This window comes from Tachypleus tridentatus, chromosome 9 (genome assembly GCF_004210375.1).
Source record: "Tachypleus tridentatus isolate NWPU-2018 chromosome 9, ASM421037v1, whole genome shotgun sequence".
NCBI lineage: Eukaryota > Metazoa > Arthropoda > Merostomata > Xiphosura > Limulidae > Tachypleus > Tachypleus tridentatus.
Window position 1 is genome coordinate 107,747,788 of NC_134833.1, and position 22,961 is coordinate 107,770,748.

Sequence of the window (22,961 nt, forward strand, 5' to 3'; positions counted from 1 at the left end):
GCTCTACTCTTTTCCCAATAAAAAGTGAGATTGACCGTGACAATATAACGCACCCACGACTCAAAGGGAGAGCATGTTTGGTGCGACGGGGATTCGAACTCGCGACCCTCGGATTACGGATTACGAGTCCAGCGCCTTAACCACCTAGTCATGTCGGGCCTCTTGTAATGCCTGTTGTTTTTAAGTAAGTATATTTCCGATAGCTTAGCAATAAGATTCAGAGTTTATAACGCTCACATTCGATTCCTGCTGTGGACATGCACCAGATAGCCTGTTGTATAGCTTTAGGAACAAAGTGTTAAGTAAAATGTGCGTAACAGTGGTACTCACTATGTGTGACTTTCTTAAAGGTTACATCGGTTTTTAAGTTCTGTGCAGTAACTTTCCTGATATTCATACATTTCTGTGTATTTTTTAGCCATCTGGTTTTGAAGTGTGTAAGGTATTACATGACCATATGCATATGCTATTTTTGGTCAGTTGGTCCTGACACGTATATTTAATCTCATTGTTGTTGTTTTTTCCTATTTGTTTATTGTGATTTGGGGCATTCCGTACTGTAAATTCGAAGGCTTGTGGTGGTTCGCTGCTTTCCATTACCGCAAACTTTAGGGCATGGTATACGTTATAAGAATGACGACCAGGTACTTCTATACGGTTAGAATGGTGGGCTTTGTTGACTAGCTGCTTTCCCTTAGTTAGTCTATTAATTGAAAATTAAGGACGATTAACACAGAAGTCCTTCGTGTGGCTTTGCGTAAAGTGTCGAAACAAACAAATATATGTACAAGTTATTTTAATACGATTTGATGTTTATAACATAATATTTAATTATGAACTTTCTCAATCAATTTGTAAGTTTTGTGTTTTCCTAATTAGATTTTCTAGTGTACTTGAATTTACTAATATTAATATAAGGTGTTATCATGCAACACGTGCATGAAATGTTTTTTGCAAATCAGCCATTTTAATTTTTCAAGTTTGTTGACTGGAAGTAGTTTTCTCTACGTTGACTCTACGTGTCTGTTATTCATATTAAAATATTTCGTGTTTTCTTTAACTCTTAAAAACGTTACTACTGTCCAAGAATTTATAGTGGCTGAGAAGTTTTATTTACTGCAATAAAAAGTTATCCATTTTAAAAACCAAAACAAATTCTTTAGCCAGTAATTGTTGACTAATATTCCAGAAATATATTACAATTAATGGAAGTAAACACACATACTTTGGGAATATTTGGTAATCTTGACCTCTTGATGTCGATGCATAAATGACTACTTTGTAGGCTCGGCATGGCCAGGTGGGTCGCGGGTTCGAATCCCCGTCGCACCAAACATGCTCGTCCTTTCTGCCGTGGGGGCGTTATAATGTTATGGTCAATCCCACTATTCGTTAGTAAAAGAGTAGCCCAACAGTTGGCGGTAGGTGGTGATGATTATCTGCCTTACATTGCTAAATTAGGGACGGCTAGCGCAGATAGCCCTCGTGTAGCTTTATGCGAAATTCAAAAACAAACAAACAAGACTTTGTTTTAGTTTTATAATTCAGTGTTTTTGGGTTTTTTTCCTTCTTTAATGCTTAACGAATGCGAGTGATGTTAAGATTTGAACAGAACAGTATGTTTAGTTTCTTATAATATGGACAAACCAGTTAAAATGAAGATATTACATTGAGTTTTCCGGAGATTACTGTACAAAATTTTCATAATGCAACTTCATTTTCAATCTAATTCAACTTCTTGAATTAACACCTAAGCGAGTTTTACCCTTGATGTTCTATTAGAATACAACCTAGGGTTGTTAATTTATTAATTTTATTGGTGTATAAATTATTTAACATCATTATTAAAACACGAAACGTGTAAATACATCAATATTATGTATGGTAATAATGTTGGATATATTTGAATTAGTTCTGACGAAAATTTATTTCAGTAATTACACAAAACAGTGTGCTCGTTTTGGTAAAGCCTTTTTTATTCAAAACAAACACGAACAAACAGTAATTAGATCAGTCATTACGTGCATTTTTTGTGTATTTGTCTTCAAAGCTGCGAAAGCTTTCAGCGCTCAGGCCACGCGTTAGTTGGTACTGACTCATCGTGTTATCTCCTGATAAGTGACTCAGCTGTAAAGGGTCTCTGTTTTGTTTGTTTGCCTGTTTTTCCTGCCGGTATTAGGCTGAACAAGGCCCAGAAAATAGCGCCCAGACTTTGGATTAGCAGGTCAATAGTTCACGCCCCGTTACCTCAGTAAAAAAACAAAACATGAAATAAAATCATCTTCATATAACAGCAGTCCAAGAGTTCGCGGTGGATGCTCTTGACAGGCAGGCTCTAGTTTAACATTTAAAATCAAGGCCGACTGGGGTAGATAACCCATAAGTAGTTTTGCACGAATATTAGGACATGGGGGAGGAGAATAACCGCCAGTATTGATGGCTGAATGAAGTTGTCTTTCTTCCAGGCAATTCATTAAGACTGAATTAGGAATAATAATATTATTCAAGCCACCGTTCATGGTAAAAACTAATAAAGCCAAAATATATGAACCTTTTTACGCGTTATAGCCAGCGTCATATAGTCTAATGGTGCATATTTACATATTAATGGAAAAAATGGTGCATCAAAATTTCATCGTTATAAAGTTAGTTTTTATTTTGTTGTTTATGTTTTTAATAACAAATGTGTATTACAAGTACTAATATTGTTTAGCTGAAATTAATCATAGTGTACCAGAAGATGATCAAATGTGGATTTAGCAAAATGGGAAAAAATCACTTGACAAAATTCAGATGCAAAGAAAAATAATTTGTTATAGAAACAAGTAAACAAAGTTGAGATAGTGATAATGAACTGTAAGAAATTAAAAGAAAGGGTGTGTGAAGTGAAGTGTAAATTTCTTTATTGTTCATATGTCTAGAGGAAAATTAATTATGTGTTTAATTCTTTCATACATTCTTTAATCTTGGAATGTTTAACATAAGTAAGCTTAAATTATATGGAATTTCCTCTGTATATGAGCCTGAACCACTTTGAAATGGAGTTTTCTTGAAGAAAATAACTTGAGTGAAATATAATTTCAGTATTTATTAAAAACCTGATCATTGTGCTTTCACATGTTTCTGTATCAAAATCTGCTTAGATATTTGCATGCATCCCAGAGTTAAGTGGTATGTACATGTGGAGTTACTGATTTGTAAACAGTTAGTGAACCAATATTTTGACATTTCCTTCATGAGTTTAAACTGAAAAGATATATATCAAACTCTTACTGTCTAACATTTGTTTCAGTTTATTTTTTGTGTTTGGAATGGTTTTCACTCATTCTGAGTGCTGCTAAACTACAAGAGAAACTTCTAAGATCTGGCATGGTCAGGTGGTTAAGGTATTCAACTTGTAATCTGAGGGTTGTGGGTTCAAATTCCCATCACATCAAACATGCTTGCCATTTCTGCTGTGGGGGTATTATAATGTGATGGTGAATCCCACTTTTTGTTGGTAAAAGAGTAGCCCAAGAGTCAGTGGTGGGTGGTGATGACTAGTTGCCTTCCCTCTAGTTTTACATTACTAAATTAGAGATGGCTAGCATAGATAGCCCTTTTGTAGTTTTATGCAAAATTCAAAAACAGTTGAAGCATCAAGAAGCTGGCATTAAAACACAAATTGCTTTGCCTCTTTATGTTAGGCTTAACTCTAACATTTCCTGCTTTGTTAAGCCTCTTGCATCTTCATATCACCTGTATAAATGTAAATTTCTTCAGTTTTTTTTTGGATAACCTACTGGAGGGTTTCTTGTGTTATTTAAATTTTTTTTACAACACGAAGTGCAAATATTTTTGTGTGATTAAGGTAAAGATGCCATATGTTTTTTTAATCTTCAATGTCAAATGAAGATTATATATGTCTTTTTTTTCAGAGTACAATAAATTTGAAGCAAAGATTCATGATCTGCGAGAACAAATGTTAAACACATCAGGAAGCCTGCGTACTTCTCAGAAACGGTCCCTCTATGTTAGGTGGGTTTGTTTGTTCTGTCCTGATGATTGTCTTTCAAGGGAGAGGAGAATGAAACAGTTATGTGCAGTAATATTATTTGCATACTTTGCATAGTAAAAAGCTGACAATAATATACAGTTGTTTGTATATGTTTTGACTTCATTGCAGGGCCTTGTTTGACTATGATCCCTCAAAAGACAGTGGCCTTCCTAGCAGAGGTCTACCTTTTCAGTTTGGTGAAATTCTTCATGTTATCAATGCTAGTGATGATGAGTGGTGGCAGTCAAGAAAAATTCTTCCAAATGGTGAGGAGGAAGGTATAGGAATCATTCCAAGTAAAAGAAGGTTAGTTAGTCTTTTATATTCATGCCATTTAGCAGTAGGAGAGGCATCAAGACTGGGAGTGCTATAGCACCTCCATTTTTACACATCTGATGTATGTAGCAATTTTATATTGTATTAATTTTCTGGGGGAGTATGCCTTTAAACCTTCCTGGATGCAGCTGCTAAGTATCCCTACTTTGCAAACACTTTTCTGTACAACTATATAGTATTTTAGTTATTATTTTATAATCTGTAATCAATCCAAGTAAAAAGGAAGAGTATTTTTGACAAAACCATATAATGAGATATGATATAAAATTATTTCAAGTAAAATTATGTTGATTTTATTCATTTAAGTATTATATTGTAGCTTAATAATGCAAAATCAATCTAAATAGTTTAAATATCTCTTTGAAGCAGAAGGTTTATTTATTTTAATTAAAAACAAATTATTTTTGCTTCAGTTTTATATTGTAGAAAGGTTTATAACTTTTATTTGTTTCTCATAAAAACAATTTATTTTCTCTTTAAGTATCTGTTTAAAGCCAAGTTAATAATCTAGTATAATATCAAGATAAAAGAGTTACTTGTGTGTGATTGTGTCTGTAGAGGTTGGAAGTTACTTCACTGTATTACGGTGAATAGTTTTCAGTTGCTCAACAGAATTGATATAGTTGTTTTACAGTTCTTGTTGTAAGGGGTTTTGGTTCATTATAGGTATAACTCTGTGATTTACTCAATATAATTGAGTATCTATAAGTAATGATTACATCAACTAATATCACAAAAAGAATCAACTAATAATTAGTGCTTCAGATTGTTCAAATTTAAAATTACATTGGTTGTCAAAAAAATAATAATCAACTAACCAAAATTTGTTATTTCAGTCATTAGTGTTCTAAATTGTTACAACAGTTGATTAATCAAAATAATCTTGTAATATTTGTTTATTTGTTCATCATAAAGCAACATAATTGGGTGGAATTCCTCATGATTTGAGGATCCTGGGTTTGGTTTCTATTGCTATTAAACTTGCTTATCCTAACTTATTAAAGCTAGTTGCCAATGTTACAATGGTTGAATTGCTGACTAGAAGGAAGACAAATGGTTGGCAGCACCCACTGGCTTCCCTTTGGCTACTTAAGTTTTACATCTACTGTTTTTTACATTATGTTTTGTTTTTAATTTATAAGTGAAATAATTGTATTATTTAACTTGTATAAACAGGCACAAATCTAGGGGCCTGGACCTCCTGCATTTTATTTTGTTTTTAGGAATAAATAACTTTAATCTTGTATAAGTTGGAATGGATATAGGGAAGAGGTACAGTGGGCTTAATTCCCTCTTCTCACTTTTTGCACAAATTAATGACTGTATTATTTAATGTTGTATAGGCAGGCATGGATCTAGGGGAGGGATCCATGCCCTCTATTTTTTGAGGAACTAATAACTGTATTGTTTAGTGTTACATAAGAAGACATTAATTTAGGTGCAGCACCCATTTTATTTGAGAAATTAATAACTGTACTATTTGATGTTGTATAAGTAGATGCAGATTGAGGAGGGGATCTGAACCCCTCCATTTTATTTCGGAAACTAATAAAAAAGAAAATGATGTCCTCTTTGCTAATGCTGTAATTTTTTTCCTAAATATGATGAATAATTATAACTTTGATATTAAAAATAAAAATTTGTTACGTTTGTTTTAACTCTCTTTTATTCTCATATCAATCATGTTACTTCTACTGTGGGTGATTTTGATCAACTATGCCACTCTGTATCATATTCTTCTGATTGTTCTTTAGTAGCTGGAACAACACTGATTTCCTTCACCAATTCAAATCATTACTGTCTGTCTGTTGCCTCTTCCTTTCACTTCATTCCTTTTATGTTAACCTTGGCCATAGGTATTTCATCCTGGTCTGGCATGACCAAGTGGTTAGGGTGCTTGACTTGTAATCTGAGAGTTGCAGGTTTGAATCTTCTTCACACTGAACATGCTCACCTTTTCAGTGATGGGGATGTTATGAGTGATGGCCAATCCCATTATTTGTTGGTAAAAGAGTAGTCCAAGAGTCTTACACTGCAAAATTAGGGATAGCTGGCACAGATAACTTTCATGTTGCTTTGTGCAAAATTCAAAACAACCAACCAAACAAAAAACAAACAGGTATTTCATTCTAATCTTCCTACCCTCCAAACAAGAATTTATCAGGTCTTTGGCAAAGATATCCAAATTGTTTCAGAAGGTCATTTCCTTTTTAGCTCATTTCATACATTCTTCCTCAATGGTAGTTTATCAATACAAGTGGAACACCTTCTGCCATTGGTCTTTTTTTTTCTCCCTCCATACTCCTCCCCCCATTCCTTTTATTACAGATTTCCTCACTTGGCTCTTTGATCATAGAACTTCAGTCTCATCCATCATTGGATACCAAGCAGCTTTGTCTCACACCTTCCATTTTTCCTGGTACTGTTTTCTGCTTACCTCTCTTACCTTCTCCCTTTTGGTTTGCTCCTTCCTGATTTGTAGACCTCTTCATTGAGCAGTCCTTTCAGATTGGAATGTCAGTGTGGTTCTCCACTGCTTTACTCAATCTCCAATTGAATTTTTGTCCATTTGTTTCATTTGTTCTTTATGACCTACTTCCTACCACTATAAGCCTGTGGATGTCATTGGTCAGATAAATTTGTCATTGACATCTCATACACTCTGTGCTATCCCATATGTTCTTTTTTATTTGAATTGATCTTTTCTTCCCAAGTAGCTTATGAAGATAATTCTTCCTTGTTGATTTATCTTCATCTCACACCTTTATTCTCACTCTAATCCAGATAAGCTTCTATGTATCATACATAATCCTCATTGTTGCATTGACTGCATAGCTTTCATCTGTGGCTCTTATTCCTGCTTTTTCACTTCTTGGAAAAAAAATCCTATGTTCATGACCTTTCTCTTTCAATACTTACTAGCTAAGTTTGGCTTTTTATTCCTCCTTTTTGAAATCTGTTCCAGGTGTTATCACATCACCTTACCTTTTATGTAGTGTCTTACTCCTTTTGTCTGTTGGAAGAAATTCTTGAAGTTGGTATGTGGCATACTTCTCATACATTCATATCTCAGTATCTGAATTGGGTGTCTGTTTCTTTCTGGTCAGGGTAGTCTTCTACCTATTTATTGCCATCTTTCAAAGTTTGGTGAGACTGTGACTGAGTAAATTATCTTTTTATATACATTTTAATTTCTTTCAGGGGTATTCCCTTTTTTTAGTTGTCAGGATCCTATTTCATGGGAAGTATTGTCTGTCCAGGTGTACTTAATATATCACAAATTCACACTGAGATGGAGTGTTCCACAAGATTGCTAGTAGGTTTTCTATTGCAATATATTTGCTTCATTAATATGCTCATTTCAGACTGTATTAACTCATAGATTTACCTGGGTAAAGCATCTCTGCCATTCCTTTGATTGAGTAAATCAGGGGCAGTCTGCTTTTCAAAATAGGGATTTTATTGTCACCCATTTTACTGTTTCTAGTGCTGGCATGCCTCTGGATTTTACACCATGATTTATCCCTCATGATCATACATTAATAAATAAATATATGTATATTCATTTGAAAGTAGGACAGTAGTGTTCAGCTGGTGTAGATGATGCTGTCCCTTCATTCAGATGCTTCTTCCCTGTACAGTGGGCTCTGTGGGTTGATGTTGCACCCAGCTTCTCTGAATGTCCAGAGGATGTGGTTGCATATCATTTATAAAGGCAATCCACTTAAGTGTGGCGGTATTCAGAAGTTCTTGATGCACTCCATTGCTGTATGATTCTGTTGAGGGAGATGCTGCTGCTTTGCTGTTAATGTGTCACATTGCAGTTCACCCTTTCAGTTGGGATTCCTCATCCTATCAGTACATGGATATCAGTCCTGGTGACTGGCTTTGGATTTAGAGCAGGATCAATCAACATAACTTGTCACACATGTTGCCTGTGTTTTTCCATTCCTCACTCAATTTGCCTCATGATCACACAAAACAAGGGGGATAATGTTGAAGGAGGTGATATTTTAGTCTCTGGCAGTTCACCCCATGGAGTTTTTATGGCCTGATATTGCTATGTGGTAGTTAAGTGCTTGTCAGTTTGAGTTTTAATACATTGTTACCTCCCACAGTGGCACATCTCTCACTGCCTTCCTTCAGTTGTTGGTTTCCTATACATGTGGTTAGTTGTGGATGGTATGCATGATCCCATTTCATAGATCAGTTTGCACAGCATATACTTTTGTTTTACTTAGCTTGAGGTGAAAATAGTGTGACTCTCCTCCTACCATGGATCTGAAATTATATTTCTGGTACCTTTTGGCTGTGGACTGAAGTTGACCTGCCATATACAGTTCATCATGCCTTAGCCATTCTAGACCTTGTAGCCTATCCAGTTTTGTTTTTCTACACATCAGTTGTAAAGAATTCACCTACCATCACTCTTCAGTGGAATAGAGGTTTTGTGTGAACCTATTAGTGTCACGTGACCACAACGAGGTTTGTAAACATACCGCCATATTGGGTGGCAAGTGTCCCGCATGACTGAACAAGTTAACAACTGCTGTATTCAGTACTATTCACATGTAAATGGCTGCCGCTGGCTTTTCATCACTTGTAGCACACCTGACAGGTGCTGATAAGGCCAGGTATGAGGAAAAAGTGAAGGAACTGGGTGTAGGAGACTCGTATATGCTCCCGCCACGTGTATTTACGCCAGTAATATCCAGCCAAGACAACGTTTCTCGGAGTCAGACTGTTGCTGGAGTAGATCTGCCAAATATTACATATAGAGACTGACTGTGTATCTCGGAAATATCTGTAAATTTGGTTGAATATGATCATCATCACTGCATATGACGGCAGACCTGTACAGTATTTGACCTTCTCGTTGTCATTTGCAAAAGTAGCATCTTCGAAACAGTTCGCTTTTGCTATACTTTTATAGTGGAGGACTTCATTCCGCAACTGTTGGCATTCAGATTCAAGTCTAACTAAGTCTGTGAATGATATTTCCATCTGCATACATGTCTCAGTTGTATATTGTGATGTACACAAGTCAAAATTATCACATGTAGCTTCAAGTTTATCAGCAGAATCAGTACAGCTGCTATCAGTGGCAGCAGTGCCAGCAGATTCTATGAAAGCAAGGTCAAGCAGCCCAGCAGCAGCTTCATGTCTCTTTTGTTGTTCTTTTCTCCTTTTGGTCACTTCTTTCCTGTTTTCATATTTACACAATTCAGCAGCTTTCCTTCTCTTCAGGGGAGAACGTGTAAAATGAAATATGGAAGGTACATAGTCAGGTGATAGGGGATCATCACTCTTCGTCCCTGAAACAGAGTACAATAATTTTGTTAAGATATAGATCTACAGGCATCATCAGATAATATTTATATATATATAACAGATACACTGTGCACTTTTAACTGAATATATATATAACTGAATATGCTGAACATTGTTTAACAACTGAATGTACAGCCAACAAAGTAATTATTTGCACACTTTTTAATCTTGTGTCAGTTGTGGTTTTCTGATGAATCACTTAAATTGGTCCTTTAAGAGATATTAACATTTTGTCTTAATGTACAAATGGCTATATAACCTATTCATTATGAATGATATTGTTCCTTCAGTAAATTTACTATTCAGTTATTTAAAAGTAAAAGAAAAGTGTGCAAAAAACTTTCTTTGACTGGTGCTGCAGTGTGTTCTGCTGTACATGTATCATGCATGTAAGTTTCAATTTATTCAGCCTGGCTATAGATGAATTATACATACCTGACACAAAATGTTTACTACAAAGTCTGGTGTGCTTTGTGGGTGTCCAGTTTTTCCTATTGACAGCTGCAATTCATTGTCTTCTTGTTCGGGATCTTTAGGAAATCTGTAGTATGACACATTTTCCACCTGTCCATGTCGATTTGAACAGTTAAATGCATAACACGAGTGTACCATCATGCACTTTTGACTATGAATCATCCTTGTGTTGGAATATAAACACGCCGAGCGTGCCACCCATCATGGCGGTCAGCAGTAACTAGGTCAAGAGTGACGTCACACGTAAAACCTCTATAGAGAGTATGATATAATGTTCTAAATTTCAATCCAACTGTTTTCTCTCCCTTTTGATTGTGGTCCTTATTTTCTTCTGCCAGTATGTGTGACACCTCTCTTTACACTGTGTAAAGAGTATATCTGGTACAGAAGTGGTGTAGTCTGCCACATATGATTTTCTATTAAGAAAATTATTAGTATAGGATATTCTTTGGACTCTTTCAAAAGATGCTTCTTTTTATCCCTCACACTAGTTCCTCCATTTCTTCAATGTGATAATTTTTTTTATACTGAAAATATATTACCTGCAGGTATTTACCTCATCTCACACTTCCCACTTATCATCCTCATTGAAAACTGGCATTCTTTTCTCCCTAAATTCAAAATGATAGTTTGGTAGAAACAAAGAGGGGGAGTTGCATGTCAAGAGGTTGTGTCACACTCCTATTGGTGAAGGGTAGTATTTTGGTGATTTGAGTGTGAGACACAGTTAAACCACAGTAATCAATAATCATGGGGTACATGGGAGTGCAAGACTTGTAACATGGGAAAAAATAAATATGGAGGGCAGCACTGAACAGCAATAGCTTTATATGTGTGATGAGTGGTAAGTACCTAGTGGAAATATATTTTCATCACAGAGAAATTATAACTGTGTAGATTTTATTCATAAGTAGTGCACTTTTTGTATTGATCTCAACTATAAAAAGTGTGTTTCTAATAAAATAAGAAGGTATTTGCTACAAGGATTAGGAATCTGTAAATCCTGAAAATGTTCTGTTTGGTAATTTCAAAATGTTTTATTAATAGATCTTGAGTTTTGAACAGCAACAAGACAACTTCAAGTTTAATATACAATTATTAAAGTTTACTATAATTACTCTTACCATTCTTTCATTTTAAGTACTATTTACTTGCAAGTTTTTCAAAGTGATATTTTTAATTATTTTGCAGAGTTGAGAGGAGGGAAAGAGCTCGGCTAAAGTCAGTGAAATTCCAGGGAAAGAATAGTTTTAGTGATGGGAAGGTAAGAGATGTTTACCAGCTTCTACAAATAAGTGACAATTAAGAATTAATTTAGTATGTGTGGATAATTTTAAAAGTGTGCTTATTTCACTGGTGAAACTCAACAAGTGGTATTAATACAGTTAGTGATCATATAGAAGTAACTGTATACATCTTTAGTTTTTACATAGATTATATAAAGATTAATAATCTACATTTTTTATGTACTTACTATTCTCCTGAGTATATAATTAAGAATTTTGTTTTTTTAATAAAATAATAATATTAACATCATATTTCATCTAAGTTTCAAGTATTTTGTAGTTTGTACATCAGTATTTAAGTTGCTTTAGTTAAATTTAGAATCTTTTAGACTATTACAACAAAGAAATTAAATTGTTGGATCTTTCCAAATTCAGATGACTGTTGTAGCTAACTCTGTTTCTTCAACTTTTATTACCTTGAGAATATATTGTCAATTCACAAGTATATCACTAGCTTTAGAATTTTGTTTATCAACAAAATTTGTAAGTTTAACATGCAAGTTTACTTTAGAAAGAAATTATAGCCTTGTCACCCATGGAGTTAAATTTTGTTTTAGTTTCTTATGCTGATTGTTTTATTTTGGAAGACAGCTTTATAAATCAACTGTTGTTTGCATGTGGATCTAGAACATTTTTTACATGATGCAATAGTTTAGTATATTTAAAGTTAGAGACTGCCCAGCATTATATAAAATTTGACTTCACCTTTGTGGTTTATTGCAGAGTACACTAGATAGAAAGAAAAAAAATTTCTCATTTTCTCGAAAATTTCCTTTTATGAAAAACAGAGACAATAGTGCTGAAGATGGCAGTGATGGAGAAAGTAAGTACTCTTTAGACTTGTTACTGGGGACATGGTTCAAATTATTTTATGAAGCTCCACAGTTTTGTGTACATTGGTACTTACTTCACAAAAAAGAAATAGCTAATAAGGCTATTAAAAATTATTTACTTAGATAGGCATAATTTATATTGGTAACAAAATATATTTTTTAAATATGAAATAAGTGTCAGATAACACAAATGCAACTAAAATATCTACCAAATGTTAATTCTTTTTTTCCATTGTATGACATTGTAATGGTACTTTAGTTTCACTTTCTGAATTTGATATCAAGTAAACTTTCTTTGGGCCTTTGGTTGTGGAATGTGCTTGTAGAATAGAAAAACTACTTGTTTAATATTAATTAGGAACTATGTAAATAACTAGTAGAAACTGGAAGTTTAACACAGGTTTAATTATGATTATTATAGTCCTGTAAGTTCTGTTTTAGTTAGTTATCTGAAGATTTGGTTGCTGACCAAAAGAAATTACGATGTTGTTCCCATCATTCAAATTCATGAAGGCTTCAAATTAAATATCATTTTGATGTTTGTGCAAACTATTTTGTTCAAGATGCAGAACACTGAACATCAAATATGTAAAGAAATAACAGAAAAAAATGAGACTACTTAGGTCTGTGTGTAAAAGGATTTTAAACAAAGTACAGATGAGGAACTGCATATCTAAGCATAATTTACACAAATATTAAAATAGCATTTCATTTTGGTCTTTGATTTCAACATGCTGAAATCACAAAATGACAATTTATTCGCTCATTGACTGAATGCAGAGATTGAGCTTAACTTGTGTGTTTATATGTATGTATGTGTGTGTGTGTGTGTGTGTGTGTGTTTGAAGGAATTGTTTTTGTTTTGTTTTCTAAAGGCTAAGCATTTTAAATTGTATATCTTCAATTAGTTTATGACACAAACCTCTACTTTGTCTAAATATTTAGAAAAATAATTTTTATTATGAGTTTTGATACACATAAACAGCAAAAGACCCAAAGTAACTTTTACACTCCATAAATGAAATTAAAAATGACCTCTTGTATAAATTTTTTACATATTTACCTGTATTCCAAACAACTTTTGAAACCTAAATAATTTCTGTTTTGTTTACTGTAATTTTCAACACTAACTTAATTATTCTCAAACAGTAAACTCATTATTTTTAACGAAATTTCTAATTTATATTTTTATTTTGTTCATTTTTTAATTTTAAAATTTGTATCCGTAATGAATATGCTGATAACATATGAAAAATAGTGATTTCTGACTGTTTAATTATTTGTACATGTGTGCTAATTTTGATTTTTTCTCACTTCATGCTTTGAAGGAGATTATTCCCCAACAAAAGGTTAGTTTTTAAGAAATTATATATATGTATAAAATGGCCCAGAGAAGCATTATTATAATTGTAATTCATTATCTTTGATAAATTAATGATGAGTGATTATGTTAATTTGTGTAATTACTATGTGTAGGCATGTGTGCCGATAATCTGTGTGTTATAACTCTACAGATTTTTGTTTTTCTTTTGTCTTGGTGTAGATCCAGTCAGTATTACAAACACTAGTGACAGTGAGGCCAGTAGCATTAGTAAGTAGTCTTTTATTTTTATTTTTTAATTGTAATTTAAATTTTTCTTATTTTTATTTTTGTTATGATGCAATACTTTGTTAGAGATTATTCTTCAATGCAGTTTGCATCATTTGTATTTTTGAAGTTTAATTTGGTGTCAATGCTTTGATTGGCAAAACTAGCTAGATTGTGACTAGAATAAATAGGTATACATAAAAGGATATTTGATAAATATTTTTTGGATTGTATCAAAATTTCTTAATGGAATATAAGAGGATGGACAGTATTTCAGTTGCAGAAGTGCTTATGGATTTAATATGTCTGTCCATTGATATGTTGAAAGCAAGTTGAGCACACTCAATTTGTGGTCTGCAAGTGTTAATTGATCATAGAATAGTTTGGTGAATTCCTTTCCATTCTTGTTTTACTGATTTATTGAAATGTAATCCTTGAAGGAGGTGAGGATTTGTTTTTCATCTGAACTTCAAATCACCACATCATAACTGAATTACAATAATACTGCCAAAACGTTTAACTTGTGTAAACCCAGTCTATGATGATAGCCAAGGAGAAGGTGACTGAGCTTGTAAATTATTACCACATTTATCTGTCTGTTGGTAGAATACTGAAAATATTATGAAAATGGGCTAAGAAAGGAAAATGTTAGAAGAATGCAATCCCTTTACTGTACAAAAATGAACTGCCCCAGAGTACAGTCACATGTTGACAGCTTACACTGTGATTGGATGTCATCAAACCAATCAGTAAGTGTCATGTTATTATAAAATTTGCAAAAGCACGGGCAGTAATATTTCTTGTAATATTAATGCAAATCCAGATGTGGCTCACTGGATTTAAATAACATGTGACAAGTGTGCAAATCAAAGTTTTGGATGGTCAAAGATACTCCATGTTTAAGAACTGTATGCAAAACTCTGAAGAAGGTACTTGAAACTGGAAATGTAAGAAAAGTGGTTGAGGTGAAAAAAACCAGAATTTCTCAAAGCGACATTAAGTATCTCACTGTGTTGTTCACTTGATGGATGAGAGTTAAATAGGGATTTTGACACTGCTGTAAATATAGGCAAGGATTTTAGCTTCAGAGAAGTAAAATACATTAAGATGAAAGTTGTATCACTGGAAATATGCCTACTTGAAAACTGTTGTTGATTGTTACTGACTAACTTGAATTTACGATTTATCAGTAAAAAGCAGATGTGGTCAAATATATCTTGATATCTAAAGGTTGATACCAGTCTTACAGCCATGGCTTGGCTTGGCTTGTATGAATTCTAAGCATACAGCAGATTCAATGAATCTTAAACTCTATTCAACCCATTTCTTAAAATCCTATTGTTATAAATTTAAAGAACACGCATGCACACGTGAGTCAACGTTGAAAAGTTAGGTTGTTTGATAATTAAAATTGACAAATATTTTTAAAGATCAATCATGAATATTAGTGTTTGTTCAAAATTATAAGAATTGCACACACACACACACATATGTATTCTGTGCATTCATTTTTATAAAGCCAACACCTCAAAGTAAGGGTTTTTAAGATGCCAGCTAACTTCTTATTACAAAATATTCCATATCTTTTATTTTTATTTAAGCTTTGTGCCATTATTTCAACATAGTATTGCAATAGTGATACTTCTTTGGATTAGAAACTCATTATTATAATTATTCTGCAATTCATTATTGATTTAATATCCAGTATTTTTCAAGATTGATTAAATCAGTTTCTAAAACGTTTTTGTTTTCATATTTTAAAAAAAATTCAGTGTTGAAGGCCTAATTGTATATAAAAATCTATGTGCATTTCTAGTAAAAACCTTTTTCACTATGCTTGATTGGCTTGTAATACATACATTAACTGTGTTGATGCTCTATAGGAGGACATGAGGAACATATACTTTCTTATGAAGCAGTTACACAGCAAGAAAGTAAGTTTTTTTATTTTACCTTTCTTCCTTTCTAAAAGTTGGTAGGATATGGATTTTCCATGATGTTTTTTGTTTGAAAATTTATTTATTTTTTCTTGATTTTTTCTGTATTTTATGAATACAATGTTACTTTCAAGTCATTTATGTTTAATCCATCCTCTTTATAAAAGCCTGTACATACTTGTGTTGTGCATGTTGTATATATGATTATAGTATCTTGAATCTGTTAAGAGGTGACAGTTCATATTTTTTTTTATTAGTTTATTTGCAGACACTGGAACTTGCCTAATAAACACTTTTTACAGAAAGATAGCATTACATTCAAGAACAAGCTGCACATGTGTATATAGTAGGGCTATGACACCAAAGGTGATATTTTTGGCATATACACTGCTGGCCAAAATTTTAAGGCCAATGAACATAAAGAAAAAATATACATTTTGTGTTGTTAGACTCAACCACTTATTTGAGTAGAGCTTCGAAAGATGAAAATAAGAAAAGAGAAAATAAAAATAAAAACTTTTTTTAGCATTTAATAGGGAAAATGTGAACACTATGAAATTAGCCTAAATACTAGCTGGTCAAAAGTTTAAGACCATACTGAAATGAAGCATTAATCGGTAAACACGTAACAAAATTTAGTCATTTGTGTTCAAGCATTAGCATTGTCAACATCTCCAACTGACATCTCCTGTGTTACATTGGGTAAAAACATGGCAAAGGCTAAAAAGTTGACAGAGTTTGAATGTGGCAGAATTGTCGACCTGCAAAAGCAAGGTATCTCTCAACGTGCCATCGCTGGTGAGATTGGGCATAGTAAAACTGCTATTGCAAATTTCTTAAAAGACCCTAGGGGATACGGAACGAGAATTTCAAGTGGTCGGCCAAGAAAATTTCGCCCATTGTCAAACCAGATTAAGGTCCTTATGGACGCAGAATGCAGCTCAAGAACAGTAAGATGGCATCTGCGAGAGAAAAGCTTCAAAATCCGCAAACGTCTTTAAAGGTCGCCTCCTTCCACACCACGAAACAGCTCAGTTAAACTTTGCTGAGAAGCACCAAACATGGGGCATAGAAAAGTGGAAGAAGGTTTTGTTCTCTGATGAGAAAAAATTTAATGTGGATGGTCCAGATGGCTTCCAACATTACTGGCACAATAAGGATATCCCACATGAGACATTTTCTACATGGAACAGTGGAGGAGGTTTCATCATAATCTGGGGTGCTTTCTCCCTCCATGTAACAATGGAGCTTCAGGTTATACAGGGGCATCAAACAGCAGCTGGCTACATTGGCATGTTGGAGAGAGCATCCTTATTGAATGAAGGCCCTTACTTGTTTGGTAATGACTGGAACTTTCAGCAGGATTATGCTGCAATCCACAATGCCTGCAGGACAAAGGACTTTTTCATGGCAAATAATGTGATCCAGCGTGTTCGCCCAAACTGAACCCCATTGAAAATGTTTTGGGGTGAATGGCAAGGAAAGTCTATAGAAATGGATGTTAGTTCCAAACAATGCATGATCTTTGTGAAGCCATCTTCACCACTTGGAATAACGTTCCAGCCAGCCTTTCCCAAATGCTTGTATCGACCATGCCAAAGGGAATGTTTGAAGTTATTCGCAATGACAACCGTGCAACTCACTACTGAGACTTCTTGTTGAGCATTTCCTACCCTGTTTAGGACTTCTTTTTGATATGGTCCTAAACTTTTGACCAGCTGGTATTTAGGCTAATTTCATGGTGTTCACATTTTCCCTATTGAATACTTAAAAAGTTCTTTATTTTTATTTTCCCTTTTATTATTTTCATCTTTCGAAGCTCTACTCAAATAAGTGGTTGAGTCTAACAATGCAAAATGCATAATTTTTCTTTATGTTCATTAGCCTTAAGATTTTGGCCAGCAGTGTATATATATATTTGGGGTTTGGAAAATTTTTGATTCTTTGACAGTATGTAAAATGATGTGTTTAAAATGTAATACTTGAAGCCAGTATCCACTTCCAATGAAGGTTCTATGGAAAGAAGAGCTGGTGAGAATGATACAGTGGAAATTATAATGTTTGACACTAGTGTGTTCTGACCATTAGATTTGAGCACAAATTCTAGAAAAGTTGTTCTAAGGCTAGCACGGAACTTAGAACTTTGTTCTTATAAAGAGAGATAGACCTTCATTAGAAGTTTCCAAAACATCATCTTTTGTTTTTAGTATCTTTTTATCAAAACATTTTATATAAAGTAAAAAAAAACAACTTAGTGTTAAGAAGTCAGTGTATGAAAATATTTCCCTCACCACATAATGTTTATATGACACAGTTGTATGGTTGTAGCTTAAATAAAAATATGACAGGTTTAAAGAAGTCATTTGTGAAATGTGTACTGTGTAGGAGTGTCTGAGATATAAAAATTTTTGAATTTATAAATTACTTGTGGCACGTGTGTGCAAGTATATTAGGAATGTAAATTAGTTAATTTAATCAAGCTATATATAATGTCTGATATGATTTTTACATTTTAGTTACTTATGCACGACCAGTAATTATTTTGGGACCATTAAAAGATAGAATTAATGATGATCTCATCTCTGAACACCCAGATAAGTTTGGAAGTTGTATACCTCGTAAGTGTATTTTGTATTTATATATATTTTAATATGTAAAACCTTTTTTAATTCAAGATTTGAAAAAAAAAATGAAAATAGATTTTTTTTATTTTGAAAATAAATTTAAAGTGTTTTTCATTATTCTCAAATACGATATTTTGAAAAATGTATTGAGTTTTTAAAACTAAAAAATAATTACAGGTGTATAACAGTTTACAGAAATAAAAATAATTTTTTTTTCAATCACTGAACTTGAAATTATGTATGAAACTTTATTATTTTGCCCTAGCATGCTACAAGGTATATGAAATTAAAACTCTCAAATACTTATCTGAAAACAAATGTGTTTTATGTTTATTTTTCCATGATAGTGCTTGTCAAATGATGAAAATTGGACATCATAACTGCCTGAAAATTTTCATTGAAAGAATATCATGATTTCTGTACATAATGCCAACAGTACAGATACCATTTTATTACTGTGCTTGAAATAAGATAATAAATGTTGATTCATAGTTTAATTCATAAAGTAGTTTCAGACAGAATTTATTTTGAGTGGCCTATATTTTAATAACTTATAAAATACATGAATTTTGTTTATATCTTAAACTGCTAGCATATGTTGTTAATAGTAAATATTTCTTTTATCACACAGATACCACTCGACCAAAACGAGACTATGAAGTTGATGGTCGAGACTATCACTTTGTAAGCTCTAGAGAGCAGATGGAAAGAGACATTCAGAATCACTTGTTCATTGAGGCTGGTCAGTACAATGATAACTTGTATGGAACAAGTGTATCATCAGTAAAGGAGGTTGCAGAAAAGGTAAAATCAATAATTATGTTGAAAAAAAAAAGATAATAAAATTGAATACTTAGAACATAGTAAAATATACATGCAAAGATCTAAAATATACTACTGTACTTTAGATTTTGTGCTGATGAAAAAATTTCAAATCATACATATTTTTCTGTTCAAAATCATAGATATCACAATTATAGGTGTATTACAATAATTGTCTGAATCTAGAATACCCAAAGTATAAAATTCTTTACATATTTTTGTCTGTGGTGCCACTCAATAGATGATGTAGAAGTTTTAGTTACATATATAGATACCTCTCATACAATAATCTAAGAAACTGTTATAAGCATCTCACTTGGGTTTGTGATATGATATTTCCTTTCACAAAAAAGCTTTCTCAACTGATATGGTGATAGTTTCTTTCAGAGTTTTCTCTCCACATCAGACTCTTATAACTTATTGCTGCTATTAACGCTTACCTTTACTTCCTGTGAGCACTTTGGGGCCAGTTGGTGATGGTCCATTTCAACCTTTCTGTGGTAGTCTCACACATCACTGGGTAAAGGGCTCTCAGTTAAACAGACCTCTGTTTTCAAACATTGGATCCTCTGTGTTGAGCCCACTGCCATCACATCATTTTGGTGGCATCTTATAATCTGGGTGCTTTGAAACTGCTTGCAGATCAGTTATCCCATTCCAACAAGGTTTTTACTGTGGTATGATTTTCAGATATTTTTTCAGGTTTTGTGTGCTCTTTGGGGTGTCTGGGATTTGGACACTTTTGCCACTCTTTTTAGTACATCACTTCCTCAATTTTGATCTTTTGTTCCCCATCCTCTGTCAGGAGCAGTCGATACTTTCGGTCAGGATTGTTATCCATATGAATATTTTCCTGTTCATATCCTGCTACTCTACTTGTTTTTGTCATTTTTCAGACTACTTTGCCTAGTGGTTGGTTTTCATTGCTGCATTGATTTTTGGTGTAATTTCCCCTTTTTATTCCTTTATTTCCAACACTTCTCCTTCAGTCACTTTGGCATGCATCGTACACCTGTATCTGCACTTTTTCAGGCATGGCTTTGTCTGGTCCCGCTTATGAATAACTGGATTTTTGCATGTAACTTTCTCTGTTTCCCATCCTGTTCATCCTTCCTCAATGGCAAGTTATCAATGTCTGTGATACTCATTACTTGTGGTCTGTTCTAAGTAGTTATTTCTCTCTATAGGGCAGCATTACCTAACATTTTTTAAATTTGCTTGTGTTTTTCAGTTGATACAGCCTTATTCACATTTTCTTCCTTTTACTTCTCCCATTCTCCCTGCTCTGCTACCTATCCTAATTAGCATGCGTATGTGGTCCTTCATTGGACTTTTGCTTCTATGTTCATTATATCATATTTCCTTGTAGTTTCTACTATTGATAGTATGCGATTGTTGTTTTTCTGATTTTACGATTGATATTTGCCACACTTTTGTTTTCTTTATTCCCATGTCCTATTTCCTGGTCATTTCTTTATGCTCAAGACTTTGGCACACAAGATGATACATCTATTTTATTTTTCCTTATCTCCATTTCCCACATGTATGATTGTTCTAATCCTACCTGCCTTTTTTCCCATGTCAGATCTCTCTGATAGTATATGATGCATACTTCTCTGTTCCATTGTTCTTAAGCACATCTGTATCTTCCGTGAAATCCTAACCTCCCCCATGACTTATTTCCCATTACCTTGCCAGATTGAATTCTCCAGTTAATTTGCCTGGCATTTTTCTTTCCTTAAAAGTTTTGCCTTTTTCATTCTTTCCTTCCATCATATCTATAAACTTGCCATATACCTGGTTGCACATTTGCATCTTCACTTATCCATCAGTGGTAAGTACTTTGTCCAATTTTTTTTCCTTTGCAGTGGCATTTATTACAAATATGAATCCAGCTGTGTGGTGAGTGTTTCCTGACCAAGTATTTAGTCTTAAATCTGCACTGTATGACCTGTGATCACATATTGAGCTAGATGGCTAACATTTAGGCTCTTCCTATCACATACCTGATGTACAGTTCCAAATTTCATCAGGTATTTGTTGATTAAAACTGTCAAGGTTTTCTCTATGCTTTCAAAATATGATGTAATGACTTATATCCAAGTCATATTACACCTATCATTGAGATGGTGTGTTCTGCAAGACTGCTCATAGGTATATCGTGTAGTCTTTTGTTTTATATGTATGTCCAGGATTGCACAATCATGGACTAGCATGAGTAAAGCAAACAGGTATTATTACCCATTTCTGATAATCTGTGCCATTTGAAGCTTTTTCTACTATTTACATCCTTCTGTTCTAATATAGTATGTGAATCTTTGTCACTTATCAGTTTCTAGCTACTGGAATGGTGGACCATGTAAACCTGCCCTTCTGAATGAGCACAATAACACTCAGATGAGAGTTGGGGGAAGACATTCTGTTGGTGTAGATGGTGTGATACCCTTTTTACTGGGGACTTGATGTATAATTCCAGATGCTGTTAGATGTAGCACTCCACTATATTATTGCAATTCACCCCTCCAACTGAGATACTCTCTTTCCTACTGTCTGCCAGGTAGTGGTTCACAGAGACCAGATATTGGAGCTGGATCGGCGACACAAGTTCTCACGTGTTTGGATTGTTACTCTTCTCCTGCTGCCAGATTTTGGACTGGAGGTGCACACTGTAGAGCTGTTCTTCCATTTCATTTTCCAGTGAATCTGGTGTTGCATATAGTTGGACGAGCCATATGAATTCCCATAGGTTTAAAAATTGATTACCCTCCTCTAATTGTGGATTAAACGAAAAATTCTAAATGCCACCAGGATTTTGACTGGGAATGAACACCCACCTGGACCTTCCCACTTCTTACCATCTGCCACACATTAGTTCTTAGTGGATCTGGTGTTGGTTGTATTGGAAGTGTATACCTTTAGAGGTAGGTTCTTGGTGCAGAACCTCTGCTTCCCTGCTGGTACTTGTTCTTTAGGTGAAAGATAGAGGGCCTTCTTCTTACTGCAAAACTGATGTACAAATTCCAGTGGCATTTATTACATATATGAATCCAGCTGTGTGGTGTTTCCTGACCAGGTATTTAGTCTTAATCAAGTATTTAGTCACACTCCCTTTTACAGCCTGTCACGTCTTAGCCAACTTACATTAGGTAGGTCTCACTGTTTCTATAAATTTCCTTGAGGTTCCTCATTTGTTTTTGCTATTTTACCAGTACATTATTAACAGGATATGAATATACCTGGATCAGAAGTAGTGCATTCTCCCACAGGTATGTTGTTTTTAGTTTATTCTTGCACACCGTGGTTTTCCTTTAGGCACTCTCTTAAAGGAGATCATCTTCTCATTAGTCTTCCACCTGTTATTTATGGGATTCTAGCTTTTTATGAAAATGAGGGGAGGTAAGATATTGTAGCAAAGGTTAATGTTTTTGTAAACTGAAGATATATTTCCAATAGATACATACCTCCACTTACATTTCACACTTGTTCTCAACACTTCTGGTGTTGGTTGGTGTGATGTGACCAATCTTCAAGTAGTTTACAGTTCTAAGATTATAGAGAGAAAGAGCACTAGTTACGATAGGGATTGTATTGCACTTCTTTTGGAGGAGGATTGCTGCATAATCAGTTGCATGTTAGGAGGCAGAGATAAGTGGGAGTATTAAAGGCAAGTGGCAAGCAAACATTTGTGTTAATA

General features: G+C 33.9%; 2 protein-coding genes across 13 annotated transcripts in view; one reads left to right on the forward strand and one right to left on the reverse strand.

Moving 5' to 3' along the window:
- LOC143226005 (disks large homolog 1-like) overlaps positions 1–22,961 on the forward strand; it is a 169,568-nt gene that overhangs the window by 136,100 nt on the left and 10,507 nt on the right. For 8 of the 12 annotated variants that reach the window (XM_076456346.1, XM_076456341.1, XM_076456342.1 and 5 more), the window contains 9 exons: positions 3,918–4,017; positions 4,166–4,342; positions 11,369–11,441; positions 12,187–12,286; positions 13,625–13,645; positions 13,840–13,887; positions 15,768–15,818; positions 18,338–18,439; positions 19,077–19,249. In XM_076456346.1, the coding sequence (XP_076312461.1) occupies positions 3,918–4,017; positions 4,166–4,342; positions 11,369–11,441; positions 12,187–12,286; positions 13,625–13,645; positions 13,840–13,887; positions 15,768–15,818; positions 18,338–18,439; positions 19,077–19,249 (845 nt within the window). The remainder of the gene's footprint in view (positions 1–3,917; positions 4,018–4,165; positions 4,343–11,368; positions 11,442–12,186; positions 12,287–13,624; positions 13,646–13,839; positions 13,888–15,767; positions 15,819–18,337; positions 18,440–19,076; positions 19,250–22,961) is intronic. The other 4 variants (XM_076456344.1, XM_076456347.1, XM_076456345.1 and 1 more) reach the window with 1 other exon arrangement.
- On the reverse strand, positions 8,969–10,759 carry LOC143226932 (uncharacterized). The gene is made up of 3 exons (XM_076458491.1): positions 10,744–10,759; positions 10,139–10,204; positions 8,969–9,687 (listed from the first exon to the last, which is right to left on the reverse strand). Exons 1-3 carry the CDS (start codon positions 10,757–10,759, stop codon positions 8,969–8,971), a joined length of 801 nt encoding a protein of 266 aa, XP_076314606.1.

Bases quoted from the DNA above. Each gene is read 5' to 3' on its own strand.
- LOC143226932 (XM_076458491.1), bottom strand. The intron at 9,688-10,138 runs GTATGTATAATT...ACTCTGTTTCAG, and splicing joins TAGTAAACATTTTGTGTCAG to GGACGAAGAGTGATGATCCC.